This window comes from Poecilia reticulata, linkage group LG20, assembly GCF_000633615.1.
Source record: "Poecilia reticulata strain Guanapo linkage group LG20, Guppy_female_1.0+MT, whole genome shotgun sequence".
Lineage (NCBI taxonomy): Eukaryota > Metazoa > Chordata > Actinopteri > Cyprinodontiformes > Poeciliidae > Poecilia > Poecilia reticulata.
This window is the reverse complement of record NC_024350.1, coordinates 4027316-4046876: the sequence shown is the minus strand read 5'-3', so window position 1 is coordinate 4046876 and position 19561 is coordinate 4027316. Positions and strand designations below refer to the sequence as shown.

General features: G+C 39.5%; 1 protein-coding gene across 10 annotated transcripts in view; it reads right to left on the bottom strand.

Annotated features, from left to right (window-relative positions):
• Positions 1-2030: 2030 nt before the first annotated feature.
• Positions 2031-19561, bottom strand: part of ntng1a (netrin g1a) — a 160854-nt gene continuing 143323 nt past the window's right edge. For 5 of the 10 annotated variants that reach the window (XM_008438362.2, XM_008438363.2, XM_008438364.2 and 2 more), the window contains one exon: positions 2031-3906. In XM_008438362.2, the coding sequence (XP_008436584.1) occupies positions 3653-3906 (254 nt within the window). In that variant the 3' untranslated portion in view covers positions 2031-3652. Of the gene's footprint in view, positions 3907-14497; positions 14633-18528; positions 18697-19561 lie in introns of all 10 variants that reach the window. The other 5 variants (XM_008438353.2, XM_008438352.2, XM_008438359.2 and 2 more) reach the window with 3 other exon arrangements.

Below are 19561 nucleotides of genomic sequence, written 5' to 3'. Positions count from 1 at the left end.
GACAGACATCGTCCGAGACGAACAATACGAAAAATTGTCTTCAGTTGATTTGGTGTGTGTGTGAGTCAATCTGGCAGAGAACAGATGATCTCTCACTTTTAAAAATTGTGCAAACAAACCAATTTTGATACGGCCCAAAAAACCTGCCTCATTCTAGTGTCAAAACCTTTTCATCAAAAAACGAGTTTTTTCGAAATTGCCGTGTTTCCATTAACCGAAATCATTTTAAATTGCGGAATTATATAGTCACAGGAACTGGAGCTGCTGACAGAGGGTAGACGAGCCACAAAAGATCACTGTTCAAGAAACCAGCTGTTCACAGAGTCCTGTATTTAAGTACTTTAACAACCAGTTGAGAGGAAGGAAAAAACTTGGTAGACGAAGGAACTCGAGCAACAGGGATAGACGAAGGTCTAGGTTGTGGCTGAACTTGGCGTCAAGATCCTCCTCATGTTTCCCTCTGCTAACTGGCTTTGTTAAAATCCTGATCCAGTTTTCCATTCGGACTTAGATCCCTGTTCACATTGCCAAAAGTACAAACACCTGGTTTAATTGCCATGGTATCACGGTGCTTGATTAGCTGGAAAACTTAATTGACTTTGCTCTTGTGAAGAGGAAGGTTAGAGACGGTAGACCCAACAATGCAGATGTGCTGAAGGCGACTGGAGGGAAAAGTTAACAAATATAATGATGGATAAAAACGATTAATGTTCGACCAAATGTATCTGCCCAGGTTGGTCAGATTAGTTTCTTAGTTCTTGTTTGGGATGGTCAGTGCATTCCCTTTGCATTGATTCGACGCATTTAATTCACATCGAACTCAAAATCTTCATGGTAATAGAAAGCTACAAGTTGATGCTAGCCAAGTAGTTTATCAGGTTAGACTGTAGAGGGCATTTTATTTAACCAACAGACATGCTGGCTAAACATGCTGCTCTAAAGAAATGTTAGAGTACAGTCGACCAGCAGCTAACATTTAGCTTCTAACATCTAGCACACCTGGCTCCAATATTAGCTAATTAGCATGGCAAGTAGCGTTCCGCCTGTATTTCAGGTTCTGTAGCATCACTTTCTTTCAAACGTTTTAGAGATGTTCAATGAAATGAAATTACGCAAATAATTAGCTATTATGTTCCACAGATAGATAAATCTGCTAAGTAATTGTTGTTTCAAAAAAAGATTTTTTCCTTTTTTATTTTTGGATTAGGAGTTCAGAAAATGTCAGCAACACCATTTCCCACCTAGTTTAGAATATTTTAAGATCAGGATATGATGTGTAGCTTCATGAGAACTCCATAAAGCAACACTAGGGTTCAAATTCATGCTCTCAGAGATGTTTCTTTTTATTTTAAAGGTATTTATTCTTTCTTGCCGTGATTAGGTCTGGGAATGTTTCACTAACATTAAACTTTATTTTTCAAAGCTATTGTCGTTAATCATGCGTTTCCTTTATTTTTAATTTTTTTTTTGCAGCGCTCACCCTGCTGTGGGGTTTGGGGATGCATGTGATCATATTTTCCCAATTAAGTGAGACAAAAAAGAAAAACAACAAAAAAAACCTTCTTACAAATGAATCATCATTCTTAATGATATACCATTTAATATAGCCTATATTACATTTTGGTGTTTTGATCTGAGCTTTTTCACTAAAAACATCATCAAAACATACAGACCCTCCAGTACGACTATGTATCTGAGACTTTTTGTAATTTATATGAAAAAACATAAATTTCAACATTTATATGGAGTTTCAGGATGATACTAGTATGTTGTGTGAAAATAAAAAATTCAGAAGCCTGCTTCCATGAGATAAGAAATGATCCAGACAGGGAAGATTGCATCATTAAAACACACACACACACACACACACACACACACACGCACACACACACACACACACACACACACACACACACACACACACGCACACACGCACGCATGCACACACACACGCACACAGTTGGACAATATATAATTTTAAAAATGAATCATACACGGTGAAAAGACAGCTGATAAAACGATCGACACAGTTTAGTTTTTCACTTTTATTCACTTAAATCTTCAAGTGTTAAAGCAAGAACAAAACATTTATAATGTCCTTTGGTGGGATTTTAATACACTTTATTAATACTTTATATGTAAACTAATATTCTTTGATGCCAGCACGTTGCCAATACAAAGGGAAATCAACTGCACAACTAAAAAGAAACAAAAATAATGATTTAATAACAAAAAAAATTAATAATAAGAGAAGAATAACATTGCTTCTGCATTTGGATGTCTTAAATAGATACATTAAAGGTTGCCTTTTTTCAATCACAGTTTGGCAGAGATACAAAAAGGACTACATGACTCGTTTTTTTTTTTGTTCTGTTTTTGTTTTTCCTTCATTTTGCCAAGAAAAAGAACTTGCAAATACACTGGATGGTTCTCTATGCACTTCTTGTCTGCCCAGGGTAAAATAAAAACAAAATAAAAAATGCTACCCTCTGTCCACGATTGCAGGGAGCGAAGTGGCCCTAAGACAGAAACGGAGTCAGACAGCTTTACTAGATTATCTTTTTGGAAGTAGAGAGGAATGAGAGAACAGAGGGAGGAGAAGAGGAGAAGAGGAGAGCTTCTTACACATGTGCATCACTAACATTGGACAGAAGAATCTTTCGACCAACGAGGGTTTACAGAGTTAAAGTTCACAAATGCACAGGTCAGTGGCAGCGTGGGGTCAGGGTGTAGAGGGTCAAAGGTGAGAGGGCTGAACAGGAGGGAAGGGATGAGACCGAAAGACCAAGAGGGAACGATGTCAGTGGGAGTTTTGGGTTAACGAGGGCAAAGTTTTTTTTGCGTCACAAAGAGGCAATCAGGACAGATTTCCTTCTATCCACAATGCACTGACAGCAAAGAATGTCTATTTTGTTTTGTTTAGTTTTTTTTCCACCTCTCTCCGTCTGTCATCGCCTTGAAGTGTAACAGTTTTCATCTCTGAGGACAGTCTTCTTTGCTGCTTGGCAAGGACAGGTATTTTTATTTTATTTTATTATTTTTCTCTCTCTCTTCGCCATCGTCAGTCCAGCAAATATTAACTCGCAGATGCGTCCCGAGGGGGCGGAGAGCTGAGGATCCACGGCCGCCGTCGGCTTGTGCGAGTGTTGATTGGCTGCAGCTGTTGTTGCCGTGGCAATAAGAAAGGGAGTGAACGAGTCTGTCACGTTGAGTTATTCCTCCCCAAACTGGAAGGACCTCTTGTACCTGGTATGGCTTAGAGGGAGGCGAGTGGAGGAGGCGGGTGGGGGGGGGGGAACTCACCATTCTTTGATTTATCAGGCAAATGCTCAGTTACTCATACTTTTAATAATACTTTTGCTCTTCTTCTTATTTTAGACGTACACTCTTTACTTTTTATATATTCTTTGTATTTAAATGGAAAGTTTCTGCTTTAGTCTGGCACATTCCCGTCATTGTCAGCACCGAGTCTGGCAGCGGAGAAAGCTCAGTGCGTCACAGTTCAGAAAGCTAATGGTTGTTTTTTTTTTTTTTTTTTTGTGAATTTTTTAATTTTTTATTTAATTAAATGGTTGTCAGATATCTTTAAGGGAAGGAAGTATTGTGGGGAGAGTGGGACTGAGTGTCGCTCCCACTCGGGGTACAGGTCCTTTCAGAGCGCGGCGGCCCGGCGCGGCGTTTCCCTCCACAGCGCCGCGCCGACCAGCAGCAGCGTCAGCACGCCGCAGAGCGAAGGGGGCCTCAGGGACGCCTGGCCCGATTCGGGCCCCTTGCAGCCGCCCAGCTCGGACTCACAGCGGGGCTTCTCGCACAGCAGGCCCGTGTGGGAGGCGGGACAGCTGCAGCGGTTGTTCACACACTCCCCGCCGTTTTGGCAGCGCAGGAGTTCGTTGTCACACACCCGGGCTGCGGCGAAAGGAACGTTAACAGAGGAGAGAAAAGGTCAGAATACCGAGCGCACAAGCAATGGATGACACTTTACTTGAAGGTACAAGGTGATCGTGACACTGTGGAAAATCTAATGACCACATCTGATGATAGCAGTGATTAAGTCGTGTTTTTAAAATGTACATTTCTTCAAGTAAATTGTCAGCAAACACAATACAAAGAGCGTTTAAAGGAAAATCTTGTACATAGCATTCACCAAATACTAACAGTTTTACCAATCGGGTTGCTTTAGGAATCAGTTTTACCTGCAACTTCTTCACATTTTTGCCATATTAAGGCCACAAATTTGTATGTATTTTGTGGAAACTATTTGACAGACCAACACAAATTTAGGGGATGTACAGTACCAGTTTTCTTTCACACATGTTTAATCTAATCCAATTAGGGAACCTACATCTATGGGACTTCATAGAAGTTTCTTATATAAAACAAGTTATTTAAGTAATTATTTAAACACATCGCATTTTTTGTGTTTGTATCGATAAAAAAAATGTTTAAAATCGAGTATTATCGAGTCTGGTCTATCAAATATTCCAGCAAAACACACTGACGTTTGGTTTGGTTTGGGATAAAATGTGGAGAAGTTCAAGCAGCAGGGAGAAAACTGAACCCGAGGTTCAGTTTCACTTAAAGTAACTGTTTCAAGAAACGGTTTCGATTCACCTCAACGGTAGAAAAAGGAAAACAATGCATCTAACTTCTTAAACTGTTACCAAAACTAGCAGTTTCTTTAGTAATTCTTCACTTTCGTCAGCTAGTTTTTCCTGTAAATTGCTACGCCGGTCATAAAACTGCAGCAAGTTCTGGGCGAACCCCGAGGCCTCTGTCCACTGCTGTATTTCCGAAAACATTTCCTAAGGAAATATCTAGCAGGCGTTCTTCCTAGACGCCCCAAAGCCCTTGAGGTAGCCTCTCCTATCGAGTGGAGGAGCAGCAAATGAGCGTCTGCTGGCAAAAACGTTCACCGTGGCCTCAAGACGTCAACATCCAGAGGAAACTCAGACTAATTATAACTTCTTTTTTTATATATATATCTCATTAACTTGGTAACTATCGATAGCTTGTGATGATGGATGAGGACTGCAGCGTAGATCGAATGTTAATGTGATAACTGTTTTTGTGTTCAAACCATTAAACCCTTCGCAGCACTCCAGACTCCGTCTCAAAAGTATTTTCTGACTGAGGAAAACGATTCCAGACTTGAGAGGTGTGAACTGCACTTCCATTTAATTAATGCTCAGCTGCTCCACTGTCTGCTGGAGTTCTCCGCTCAATACAGACAAACAGCGTTGCATCATTCGCCGCTCAGACGCATTGCAAAGCCAACCGAACCGAGAACCCTCTGCTAAAAGTCTGTCTGTAAAGGCCCTGAAAACATTCCTTGCCAAAGGGGAGTCGTGTCACTTTCTAAACGCAGAGGAAACGAGGTGAACTACTCTAAACTATGCTCTCGTTTTAATTGTATGAAGAGGTGAAGCACCACCAACGAAATGCTTTGAGGGCTGTGGTTGTAAGTTTTTTTTTCAATACCACAACAATCAAGGACTGGAAAGGTGAGAGGCAACAATCTCCACAATCGTTGCCCTTCTCCTGAGTTATAAGAATACTTTTTTTTTCTCCAAGAATCCAAAGTCTTGTAAAGACTGTCTTGTAAAGCAGATTAGTATTTGAAAGAGTCCTCGTTCACTGAACTGAAGGATCGCGTCTGTATCTTTGAACACTTGAGAAAAGCCATGTCAGCTGCTTACTCTGCGTGCTTCATCTTTGTTAATCACTGCATTCTGGTGACATAAGCAGAATCACGGTATACAGTCAGTTTGTGAAAGCCTTAAGCTGACATTGACTTTCACACCTTTGGCCTTTTTGGAAGCCGTTGTAGTGCGAATGAAAGTGATGAGGCTGAATTTTAGCCCAAGATACAATGATCAACTATGGGCTCTTCTCCAGACACCATGTCTAAGATTTTGATTTCAAAGTCTTAGATAATGTAGTTTGGTTGCATTAAGTTTTAGATACTGTTGAGAGCAGAAACTGATGCTTCCTCCAATGTCTGACTGGCCGACTTTGGCTAATTCTGAATTTCCTTTCAAGGACTTTCACTCATGCATCAATGTTCATGCAAGTATGAATGGAACAAGGGCAACCCTCCCCCCCCCCAAAAAAAACATCGTATTTGTGTCCTCACAATCTTTGTAAAGACATTTTGAAGATATATTTGAAGGTACTCTTTAACAATTTAGTTTTGAACTTGCTGCAGAGTTAAAAACTACTTCTTTTTTTTAATAGCTTGTTATTCAAAGTATCAGAATGTCCAAAAATGGAAAAAGTACAAACGTTACTACAAAGACTATGTTTTGCAGAGGCCTGTTGAGTTTATTACATCACATACATCAGGGAGTTCGGGGGTTTCAGTAAATGACAGAAAGGCTGAACAATTTTATCATTATTATTTCAAAGTTACTCTTTTTTTTCTTGTAAAAGGCAAATCTGTCTATAATGAAACATGTTGAATTTTGGAAATGTTATAGTTGAAGTAAGGATCTGCATTGCTTACAGTAATGCTACTCATGCTAATCTCTAACATAAGATGCAAGAGGAAAACGTTATAATCAGGTTGTGTTGCAGAGCTGTGTAATATTGACATCTCTCACACACACAGTGTGACATCATCTCATGACCCACAAAGGGTGTTTAGTCAGGTTTTGTTCACACACAAACCTTAATGTGTTTGTAGTTTTCTTAAAAACAAACAAACTGAAAAGAAGCGACCGTGGGTTGTTTTGAAGAAATYTKTTTTTTTTTTTTTTTTTTTTTTKTCAGACATTTTAGTGTTATGGCAGTTCTGTTTTCTAACTATGTAAAAAAAAAAAGTAGAATTTTTTTTGTTGTATTTATGTTTTTAAAAGACCAATCTCAGTTAGCTGCAAAATAGGTGATCAAAAATAAATACCTCTCATGTGATGTCACACTTTGTAGCTGGCAGCCATCTTGGTTGGTACCCATAACTAACTATCATGACAGTTGCTATGGAGTTGGTATGACAACAGCAAACAAGCCACAATCTCTGTCTCATGCAGGCCAATCCCAAAGCCATGGCTCATCTACGCTTTGCGCTACGTTTACCTACCAAGATGGCGGCTCACCGGCGCCGATCACTTCAGAGTTGTGGGAACTATTTGTGTTGGCCTCGACTTCTGTGACCGGTGCATATCTTGATAATTTTTTATGGTAAAAGATTGGAAGGTGTAGAAAAGTAGAAGTGTTTTAAACGCCTCAAGCATTTTGGCAAAATTTAGTGATTCTGTTTTTTTTTACAGATTCATGTCGGAATTTTCAAAAAAAAAAAGAGAAAAGTTTACACTGTTGATTTAAACACGATTTAAAAACTTTACACTATATTTCTATTTTTGCCCCCTTTTTTTAACCAATAAGGTAGTAACCTTGTTCATAATTTTATCTGATAATGACAACATTTAGATTGACAGTCAAGCATCTAAAATTGACACAAAACAAATCAAAGTTTAAACATCAGCGTCCAACCATGTCCATTTAACTTTAGCTCTCTGACTAAACTTCCAGTAAATCGGCTCCATCACAGCCGAAAAAATAAATAAAAAAACAAACAAAAAAAAGAAAATCCACAATCTCCTCAGTGCCTGCAAGGCTTCTCCCGGACAGCGCTGACTTTAAACAAACTGAACATTAGGTGAAAATTGGTGTATATTTAGAGCTGGGACACCGAGGCCACTCTATTCCCAGTGGAGGCAAGCTGTCAAGCAAGCTGGAGGCAAACAAAGCTGCACAGCACAAACTAATAAACCAACGGAGACAAATAAACAGTGATAAACAAAGGGGCCACTTCTGCCCGTTTCACTCCTTTATGGGAGGAGTGGAAAACAATGTGGTGAGTAATATATGAAGTCTGTGGACCATAAATATCACAATAACAAATATCAGATCTCGCTCCTAATACTCAGGACTGGGTGCATTGCCATCTCCCCGGAATAGCCAAATAGAGCTTTGATGAAAACCTGAGAGTCTCTGTATAATGCTTGACTCATGTTTGTGCGCCTTGAAGGACAGAGAAAAAAAAGAAAAAAGTACCGCATGGCTCAGAAAGTTAGTTTTTACTGTCGATTCTGAGATCACGTCTGAAGACAAGTCAGATTGATAAAACCTGCTTGATCGAAGGAGACAAATAAAAAGCTAAAAATTGATCATTATTCTCACATCGTCGATGGAAAACTTTTCTTTATTTGGTTTTACTTTTATGCCGACACCAGCTGCATTTTGTAAATACGGCGTCTGCTTTGAATTACAGTTAGTTGGACAAAAAACTCCCGTTTCAATCGTTTTATTATTCTCTCCTGCTATAATGCAAATGAGTATCTCTACAAACTAAAAAAAAAAACACTTATTCCAGTGCAGGACAATGTTTCATAAATTCAAAATAAGAACATAAGAATAATTTCTTTTTGTATTAACCCTCATCTAAAAGTTAAAGCAGCTAAAGGGAAAGCAGGCCTCAAGCTACGCGTGTCTGGAAAGGAATCCTCACGTTCAATTAGGAATGAGAAGCGCCTCGACATGACGAAGATTAATGCTCACATAAATAAAGCAGATTTTATAAATGTTGCACTTCGGAGGAGGCGGCGGTCGAAGTTTTAAGTGTGTATTAATGTGGATTGACATGTAAAACTCTAACAAGCAGGAGTTTCACTTCACACATATCTGAAAGTCTTCAAAGTTTCAGTCTTCAGTTTTACCATTGATTATCGATTGGGCTTAGGATAAGACTTTGACTGGGCACATGGATTTACTTTAAATTAAACTTTTTCTTTGTAACTCTGGCCGCAGGGGTTAGAATTGTTGGGAGGTCAACTTTCATCCTGACCAGATCATCTTCTTCCACATGTTAGTAAAATTTAAACTTCCTAACTTGTTTCTCTGTAGAATACATAAAGCACTTTATGCTGACTGTTTAAAGTGCACACAGATTACATATACATATAGGCAACTTCTGCAAATGTTAAGGAAGCAGAACTTTAAATGTACACTACTGAGTTTTGGGGTTTTATTTGTAAAGATATTAAAAGCAACGGATGCTTTTCCTTCGCCTTCACAGCTGTGTGTTCCTTCATGATGGTCCGCTGTATAAAATCTTAATGAAATACGCTAAATGAGACAAAATGTAAAAAGCTAAATCGGTATGAATGTTTTGCAAAGCAATGTGTAATGACTAGGAATAGTGCTGCAAAAAATAGGTTGCCATAGTTTGTTTTCCACCAAAATGCTTATTTAAAATGTTGAGAGTTAAACTGTTTTGGAGTTGTTGTTTTTTTCTTATATATATAAAAAATATATATAATTATATATAAAATATATAAAATTTTACTTAAAAACAACCTATATAAAAACAACTTCAAATCTCCTAATTTTAGTTTAGTAGAGCATCAGGAAAAGTTTAGAGCCAACATGCAGCAGAGCGCGATGTTGGCACCGTTCTGTTACATGGTACATTTTGGTTTAGTTCTGGCACTAATTTGCACATTTTGCACCCAAACACACACACAGAGTAACACAAATCCTCCATTTTATTCACATTTAGTGAATTAAGCAGCCAGAAGTTCACATCATAAACTGGGCTCTTCCCACCGTCACATTCATCTCAGTTTATGTAAACTTCTGAAAATGAAGGAAGAGATGTAAAAAAAATAAAATAAATAAAATCTCGTTATTCTCGCATCTAGCACACAGTAATAACTGATTAACTGAGTTTAGACTGATTTAATGTCAGAAGATTTGATTTTCATTACGCATTAATAAGCGCACTGTCTCTTTAAGAGCCGGCCTGTTAGAGACTCGCCCAACTCGAGGCTTAAGGCTGAGCAGCAAGTTCAGCTGAATTCAAAGGCCAGTCCAGGTAATGGCCGTACCCTGCAGGCAGAGCGCTTCATCGCCCGCCAATTAAGCAGAGCCAAAAATCTAACATGAAACACGGGTATTGATTATTTGGGAACGCGAGTCGATGACCGGTTGTGTCAGGCATGTAGGTTCAGTAAGATTAAAGGTGCCGCGGAGCCTCAGAACTGCTTTCAGAGCTCGCCAGCTTCATCCGCTCTCCATCTCCACCCGCAAGCCACTTTTTTCCCGCATTACCGCGGGTAAACAAAGGCGGCACAGGCAGTAAATGACAAGATTTGTTGTGTTTGCCTTTGATATGAGTGATAATATTTAGAGAAGGAGACCAGTGAACTAGGTGCCCGTGTCTGGGAGAAGGATGTGTTTGAGGAGAGATTTAATTTTTAATTGCGTTTCTCGGTCCGACTGCAGATTGAGCCTCAGTCAGGAGCAGAAGCACCGCATCAGCAAACCCCCGCCCCCCAAAAAAAAAGATAAATAAAAAAAATAACAAGGCTGGAAAGTTTTACAAATTTCCATCTAGAACTGGATTGTTAATTTAAAAACGACGTTTAAGATAGAAACCGAGGCTGGGATCCATTTCTTGACTCGCAAAGTTACATGAACACCATGTTCTCTTCTGTTTCCTGTTTTGAAGAGTGGCACTGTGTATGGTGATATTTATACCACCATAAAACAGGATAAGATCAATTTAAATGGACAATTTCAAGAAATGCTTGATATAAAACCAGAGGTGGGAAAAGCACTAAAAATTTGTACTCAAGTAAAAGTAGCAACTCCTCAACATGTTTGAAATTACTCAAGAGTAAAAAAGTATTTGGTAAAACGTTTACTCATGTACTGAGTAACTGATCAAATCATCAGTCATTTAATATTTTAAAAATTACATCATCAGATGGACCAAAATGTAAAGTTAAGTGGAAACTTTGGTATTTTGAAGACCAAAATGACAATTATTCATATATGTAAAAATATATATTTTTTCTTACATCGGTTTCTTTCAATATAAAACTTATGATGCTACAACAAAACCTGGAGGTGTGTGTTTGTTTCTGGTGATATTTCTGGTTAGAACATGTTTGTTTTTCATTCAGTGGGTGGAGAATCCAGAAATGTAACTTTTTGAGAGCAGCAACACTTCATGATAAAATTACTCAAGTAAAGAAAAAGGTACAACGTAATAAAAATACCCCTAAATGTATATTTTTTCAAACAAAACAGGTTACTCAAGGTAATGTAACTAGTTGCTAACGCTGATTAAAATTACATTCCGTCTTTCTTCCTGTGGTTCAGATCTTACTGAAAAAAGGGAAGTCAAAGACCATCGATTCAAATTTCCTAAAATCACTGATCAACTCAAATGTTAATTACATAACCCTAAACTTCATCAGTTCCATTTATTTTAAACGTGTTCTCAAATTAAAGGCTGGATTTTATTATTCTCCTGCCATAAAAAATGTCATTTATCTCAAGACGTTTGTCACATATTCGCCAAGCTTGCCAGTAACCACGGAGGAAGCTTTACGTGTTACAGCGGTGGATCCCGAGGAACGGCTCCACATCGCAGCGCAGCTGATAAAGAGCTAACGGTGTTGAGATTTTAATCTCCTGTCATCAAATAAAATGCATTAATTATTTTTGATAGAACAGAAAACTACATTCTGACGCAGCTCCATTGAATACAGATCATGTTCTCTGTAGAGATCCTAACTCCGCTTGAGCTCTTACATGCTAAACATAATAGTTAGACGACTATGTAAAGCTGCATGATGCTGTAAAGCAAAATACATCCAGAGGATCTTTAGGCTTTATGTTTTCTCTTTATAGCCTTCTTTAATTAGTCACAAGGCCAAGTTTTTACACTTCAGCCGACTATAGTTGGGTAACAAGTCAATGTTTATGTGGGTTGGAAGCCATATGGGACACGGTAGAGTCTATCTGCTCTCTTATTCAGTCTTTTTGGTGGGTAAAACAAAATCATGTGTCCAAATCGTCGCTATGACGAAATCCTCTCACCGTTTAGGTTGGTAATTTCTGGGATAAACAAAGTTCCTACTAGGATATACTGAAAGTGGAGACCGGCTCCAACACTGTCCAACACTGGTTACTGATTTCCGATAAATTTCTACCGTGTAGCGCATCGAGATTTAGCAGGCGACGCTCCTCTCCCTCCCAAACGTCCCTTTGTGTGGAAACAGATGTGCGTGTTGACAGCGTGTGTTTACTCTGTACACACTGAATATATTATAGCCACCAACAAGTTGCAGTGGAAAAACAGTGCATTTTAATGAAGATCCATCTGTGCCAAAATGACTAAAATAGCCCAGTGTATTTTGCGCTGAATATAAATCATAACACAGCAGGTTTGGAGCGTTGCAGACTGACAATGACTATATTAAAAATTTAAGCAAAATAAGGTATTATTAGGTTTCAGTAGGTGTTGCGCTAAAGTTGCTTTGTATTCAGCAGGAATGAGTGTTGAACTGTGACTGACCTCCTGTGTGACAGCCAATAAAAAACACAGGAAGGCGGTGGTGTGTTGGATCTAACAATGTTCAGGAGAAGTTCCTCCCTCACTGATGTGCCTGTTCAGCTTTTGTAGAGAAATGAGGTTCAACGTTTATGTTGTGTGTATTTTTAGGGTAAAAGCGGGGACGTCCAAGTCATTTCAATATTCGCCAAATGAGTCAAAGTCACATTTTTACAGCACTAACTTACACACCTTAAGCCAAATGTACAATAATATTAAGAGACAATTTGGTATCGCTACATACGTTTAAAATGCTGAATATGACTGACCATCTTCCTGTTATTTGTTTCTCTGAATCTGCTTTATACACCAGTAGTTTAAGATAATTAGAAACATCATTTAACAGCACTGGCAGCATATTCTTTAAGAACTGCAATATCTTATATCAAGAATGCTTCCGATAAAACTACCCAACTTTTTATTGTGAAGTTAGCGACTGACCGACCAAGTAAAGCAGTCCATGTTTCCATTTCTTGTATAATTTTTAGGATTTTGTTTTGGAAATGCCTTGGAAAGCTTTTACTAGTTAGAATCCCAATGCTAGCTTCGATAGCTAGCATAAGATCCATGAAGCAGCTGGATCTTATGCTAGCTCTAAGTTTCAGTGACATTGGGCAAACTTATGTATTTCAAACTTTTATTCGTAAAGCTAATACTAGCCGCAGGAGATAGCATTCAGCAAGTCTTGTTTTTCCAGCATCTGCTGTGATGTGTTGGCTACGTGTTGTCAAGAAAGCGCTAAATACATACTGTTGATGTCTTCAACAAAATTCGTTTAAAAAATTTGGTCAACAACGGATGAAACCTTCCACACTTAAAGACGAAGTGACCTGTTAGGTCTTACTGACTCATAGCTATTGAAATGGTGCATCATGGTGTTTTATGCTATACCAGAGTTGGCTAGAAAAACTGCCTGTATTCGTCCATGTAGCTCTGTAGCTAACCCCTCCAAGGAAAACCATGAAATACTAAGTTTTCCTTTCTGTACATTCAGGTAGCAGTTTGACTCTTTCATAATTGCTTTTTACGGCAACTGACTGTCATTTGGTTGTTTTTTGTCTCGTGGTGTACCTGTGACAAGTGCAGGACATCCCTACTATTTCATTTTTATTTGCTGTAGCTCTTGCAGAGAAATGTTCTTTCCCCGGGCAATTCTTTAAGGTTAATGTTTGTTGCCAGTTTTATTCAGTTGACAGAGAGAAAATAAGAAAACTTTGATTATTCTAAATAATAAAAAATAAATAAATAAAAAAAATGAGGGAAAATAAACATAAGAATCCTCCAAGAAATAATTTAACAATCCTCTCACATGTCACATCCAAAGGAAGCTTTGCATTTTCTGCCTGGAGCACAATCAGAGTCGGCACAAATGTCTTTTATCTCAAAATTTCTCTGTCAGAAACTTTACATCCACTCCCCCACTTGAAGTTCACGTCTCCCGTTTCTCTGCCTGCAGGTTCGTCAGGGAAACTTTGGCTTGACGAAAACAATGAAAAATTGGTGACATTTGGAGGAAAACGAAGGCTTCGTGGGGCATGCTTTGTCAAATGGCTGGAGGAAATATAGACGCCAAGACTATAATGGATGTGCTGGACCTGAAAATGACCTGCGTTTCTCCTTTAAGAGAAATGTTGGTGTTGGACGTCATCGTCCTGCTGCATGTTGGCACGGAGGGGATCGCAGGCAGCCTGTCAAGCAGTCAATATTGACTCAGCTGTTGTGTTGATTGCGAGCGCCGCGCCTGTGCCTGAGTTACTGAGCAGCATGCATCCTGCCATGCCGTTGCTTCTTTTTTTCCAGTTCGAGGCCGTAACGGGCACCCGCCGATCCCACTTCGGTAATGCAGCCACGGGACGCGGCGGGGGGGGAAATGCAAGGTTTCGGCTAACGGCGTAGGCATCTACATCAACAGTCGTGTCGCGCATGTGTAGCACATTCCTCCAGCCAAAGCTCGGAAATCAAACAGAGAAGGTAAACATCGGAGAAAGACACCAGAAGGAGACAGAGCTGAGGGAGGGTCGGGGGGGTAAGGAAGGGAGGCAGGGGGGAGAACAGTCGGGACGTTTCGGACATACGGAGAGTCGTGGTTCTACTTACATTTGCAGCCATTTTCCCACAAATAGCCGGGTAGGCACTCCTGACACTTGGGGCCCGTAGTGCCCTCCTTACATGTACAATATCCTGTGCCATTACAGTGATCACTGACTGAGCCAGAGGGATTACAATTACACTCTGAAAAAACAAGACACACACACACAGGCTGGAGAACAGGGTGGTGCTTTGACTTCCCGTCTAGGATTCTCACAGCTTCTCGAGTTCTGTCAGAGGCATCGGTAAATTAGAATATCGTAGGAAAAGACTTAAAAAAATAGATTTATTACACACAGAGGGATAAAGTTCAAGCGTTTATTTCTGTTAAATGTGATTACCCTGGCTCACAGCTAAGAGAAATCATGAGTCAACACAGGAATGCTGCGGCTTACTCCACCGTTGCCCAGCAGACATTCGTCAAGGAGGGTAGAAGTCGCTAAATGTTATTCCTAAAGAGGGTTGTTGCTCACAAACTGAGTGAAGGGAAGTTAATGGAGAGCTAGGTGTGGCACCTAGTGAACAAGCAACAGGGACAGATGACCACAATCAGTTTTTTTTTTTTTTTTTTTTGATATTTGATAGTTAATCGACAGGAAAGTGGGTAATGAGAAAAGGGAGAAGACATGCAGCAAAGGTCACCACGGCCGGGAATCGAACCTGCGGCAGCTGTGTCGAGAACTAAGGCCTCCATATGTGGGTTGTGCTTAACCCCTGCGCCACAACAGATGACCACAATTTTTACAGAATTTTGAAGCAGAATCCTTCAAGAGTTTTGGGGAGATTCATAAGATTTGATTTGAGTCAGAGCCTCAAGAGCAACCACACAAAAACACACGAGGACTAGAACTGCTTCATACCTGAAGCAGAGAAACAGAAGCATCTTGCAAACTTTTACAAAAATACTCCCTTTAAAATATTTGTTTAAAACTTCCACTATGTTCTGATTGTATCTAATATGAGACAGGTACTCTGTGAAAAGAAAGAGTTCTCGTACTGGCATCTGGAGAAATGCGCCTCTACTCAGGGAAAAACAGCCAATCAGAGCCAGGAGGAGGGTCCTCGTGTTGTCAATCAAGCTTGTATATGCGCGATTCAAGGTGCTAATGGTGGCGAAACAACTTACCAGTCCAGGAAAACTGTTTATCTGACATCGTTGGTGGCCAAGCTAGCTAGCGTTAGCATTTGTGACAGACTCCGCTGTGGGGAGCTAGCTATAGCGTAGCAGTAAGCAAGGTGGAGGGGGTGAGCAGCACGTACCGGAGTGTGATTGAGAAGGCAGGGATTTTTCACAGATTATCTGTCTCATACCTTCACCGCATAGTGAAAATGTTTAACAAATATGTAAAAAGCTTATTGTTTTTATAAAACGTACATACTTCAAGAACAAAAGATAATATTTTCATAAGTATGATCATTTTAATTGTTGGGAGTAAGAGTGGAAGTGCTTTTCAAGCTTCTTGAGATCCAGTAACAAAATGTTCACATTTTGCAATCATTTTGGGAGCAACGTACCCTGCGTGTGTTTGTTGGTTGTGCTTTGTTAAGTTCAAAGGTAGCACAGCCATCTCACACGAAGCTATAGAAAACTTCAGGTAAAACTGGACGTTGTATATTCACTACCTGCTAATCAGTCATTAAAATGACCAGAAACACAAGCATATATCCCTTTGTGTGTAATTAGTCTATGAAACACATGAATTTTCCTTTTTTTTCATAAATAAATAATAAATGGTATTTTCCGTGATATTCTAATCCATGGAAACAAACCTGCACTTCTACTAGAAAAAGTCTGACTAGAGTTCAAGAATTTACACAGTGGAAAATGCTACCATTTCAACGGTAATGAGGACAGAGAAAATGAGCAAAGAATGAACTAGAATTCAAATGCATGAACACCTTAAACACATTACAACATATCTGTGTTGAATTTGTCATTAAAACGAGAACCGAGCATGCAATGAGCTTCTATGCAAAGCAATTATCAGTAGATCTGATTTCAGATGAACTGAGGAGAGCCTAGGTGAGCATGCGTCTGTAAAAGTCAGAATCATTCACACAGAGATAAAGATGAACAGATAGAAGATGGACGACAGTGTGGAACGAATGGAGGATTAAAAATGAGAGAACTGCACATTGAAATGGGCATTTTTGTTATAAATTCCTTCATTCTAACTATAGTCTGGAAATGCTTCGAAATGCGTATGCCTTTCCTTGCTGAAACTGACGGAGACGGGTGGTCTTAACCAAAGCTGTAACGTGAAAAGAAAGCAAATAACCTCTTGCGTCTCCGGTGACCTACGCTTAATTGACCTTTCCACAGAAACCAGAACACTCTGCAGTCAAAGTGACAGCTATTTTGACAGTCCCTGACTAAAACATTGCACCGTAATGTGGTGGCGTTGCACGAAGCTTCACCTGAGTGACACCCAGGGGTCAGGCGAGAGGAGAGAGGTGACAGCATGTGACAAACTGGCGGGTCAGAGAAAGAGAGTCAGGGTGACGGCGAGCTCGGCACTCAGTAACGCCTCTGTGACTCTTAATACCAAGTGACGGGTTTCAGCTGCTCCTCCCGAGGCCATTTCATGTATATGACATATGCACTTGCCTGGCATCTTTGACTGCCTGTGTGACTTCGCTGGAAAAAAAAAATCTCTCAGAACTCATGTTACCTGTCAGACTTCCCCCTCAGGATGTACAAATGCACCTGACACTCGGAGCTGTGAATTCACACTGCCGATACTTGGAAAATATTTCAGTGGGTAGTCAAGCTATTACCTCGGGAGTTACATGAGTTGTGGTACACAGAACAAACGTAGATGTGGTTTAGGAATCTTTGTATATGAAATACAATGAATATAGAAGAACGAGGTGGTAACGGCTCATTTTTTATGTTGTGTACTAACAAAATGTGGGCATTAAATAGCAGGCAAGTAAAGTCCAGAGATGGGTTGTTTTTTGTCATACAGTTTGCTTATCTGCTGCTTTGGCAAAGGATAAGCCTAGCTTAAAATTAGCATACCTGCTAACAAATGCTGTTTGACACTTTGTGAAATATCAAATAGTTAGTAACTGCTTTACTTGAATCGTCAAATGGGTTTTGTCTATGTTGACTTTTGTACAAAAAAGTTCTAGAAATTGAAATGATTAAAATTGTCTTAATTAACTATCTATGTAACCCAATAGACTAACAATTTTGTCAACTTCAATCCTTGTTCAGCTTTTTACTCCACCTTGCTGTTGAATCGCACAATTATTGACAATAAATAAATAAACTGCAAATCTAGAAATGGTCAAGACAACGAATTGGCAAACGTTTAGCTAAATGTGCATACATTTCAAATGTAGCCATTTCGCTAGGAATCTACTGTCTATCTAGTTATTACATTAACTAGTCTTTGTATCCTATTAGGCTACCACACTAATTTTTGTCATATTCACTCCAGCTGTTTAATGACACCATTAATGAAAATTTACAAAATTATATTTTGGAAATTTAGAGATGATCAAGACACACACTTGGCAAACATTCAGCAAAATGTTTGTACATTTTAAATGTAGCTGTTTCCTCTAGAAATCCACAGTCTACAGCTTTCATACTTGTTAGAAAAATAACATTTTCTGAATTTTATTTTTGATATCTTCTTTCTATATAAAAATCCCAAGTATGCTAAAATCCCTGCGTAGTTTACTATTTCACACTCTTTGATTACGAGCTAACACTTCAAACATAACTGCATCCGACTAGCTAGGAACATCAAAATTGAAACGGCCAACAACATCAATCTTGCCATTACATCTTTAGGCATAAAAGCCGCTAAAACTATGTCAACATGATTACTGTAGCTGCACTGTTGTGCCAAAAAGAGTGGAGAAAAGGAAAGAGGGAGACTCTGGGACATGAGGACAGGACAATGCACTTGGATGACGCACTGGTGTTAGCATGAAGTGACACTACCTTTTTGGAGTCAAAGACAGGAAGTGAGGTGGAAAAGGTGTGAAGCGTGATGGCAGTGAAGAGGGCCAGGTGGGGGACTAACCTATGCACACATTTTCATCGTCCAGTTCTGCTGAGGCATTGCGGTAGTAGCCCAGCTTGCACAGCTGGCAGTGCTGGCCCCTAGTGTTGTGCTTGCAGCTCACGCAAATGACGGTGTTTAGCACCTCGAGGTAGCTACATCGGTTGGAGTGGCCGAAGCATTCGCAGTCTTGCAAGAAGAGAGGAAGTGTGGAGGGAAGAGACGGGTAAAAGAGGGTTGAGATGTTCGTGCTGCGAGTGCTACAGCGGAAGGGTAAGCATAGGTCTGAGCGAGAGGCGCCATGGCATGCGAGATGGAAATGCTGATGCTGCATGTCGGAGGTGATGTTGGTAGATCATTGTCAGTCTGGCAAAGGTACAGCCAGAGTTAGAAACACACACAATCACAAAAAAAAAAATAAAAAAAATATTGCATTGTTAGTAGGATTTGAGAGGTCACGTTACTTCAAGCACATCACAGCACAAGGCGACAACGATGGTACAGAGACGTGATAACAACTCAACATCACAAAGCATAAGGCAGGTCAAACCATGAATGAAGTGGGCATTCAACTTCGCGTGGGTGGTAGGACTTTTTTTTTTTTTTTTTTTTTTTTTTTGCTTTCCTTAATTGGATTCTTAATAAATTTGTTAGCTCAAAGTAGAGATGTTCACAAGTTTTCTAAGTCAAGAATCAAGTCTATCTAGTCTCTAATAACTCAAATCAGACACATGCATAGTGTACCTAACCCGCCAAAACTTAGCTGGTTGTTAAGACTGTTAACATAATTTTTCAATTATATTGGATTGCGTATCCATTTTTTCCCTTAGTAAACCTTGTTCTTAATCAGCTTTTAAACATTTATTTTTTAGGTGTAAACTCTAAACAAGGTATTAAATAAGGAGCTAGGCGCAATGTGGAGAGTGAATGAAAAGCAGTATTGACATTTTAGAATAAACACAAGTGTCTATAGCATAACGATGTTAGCTAATAAATTTACAGATAAATTTAGTTCGTTCTGAAACTACAAAAACTTATTTAAGACAGAGGTGAG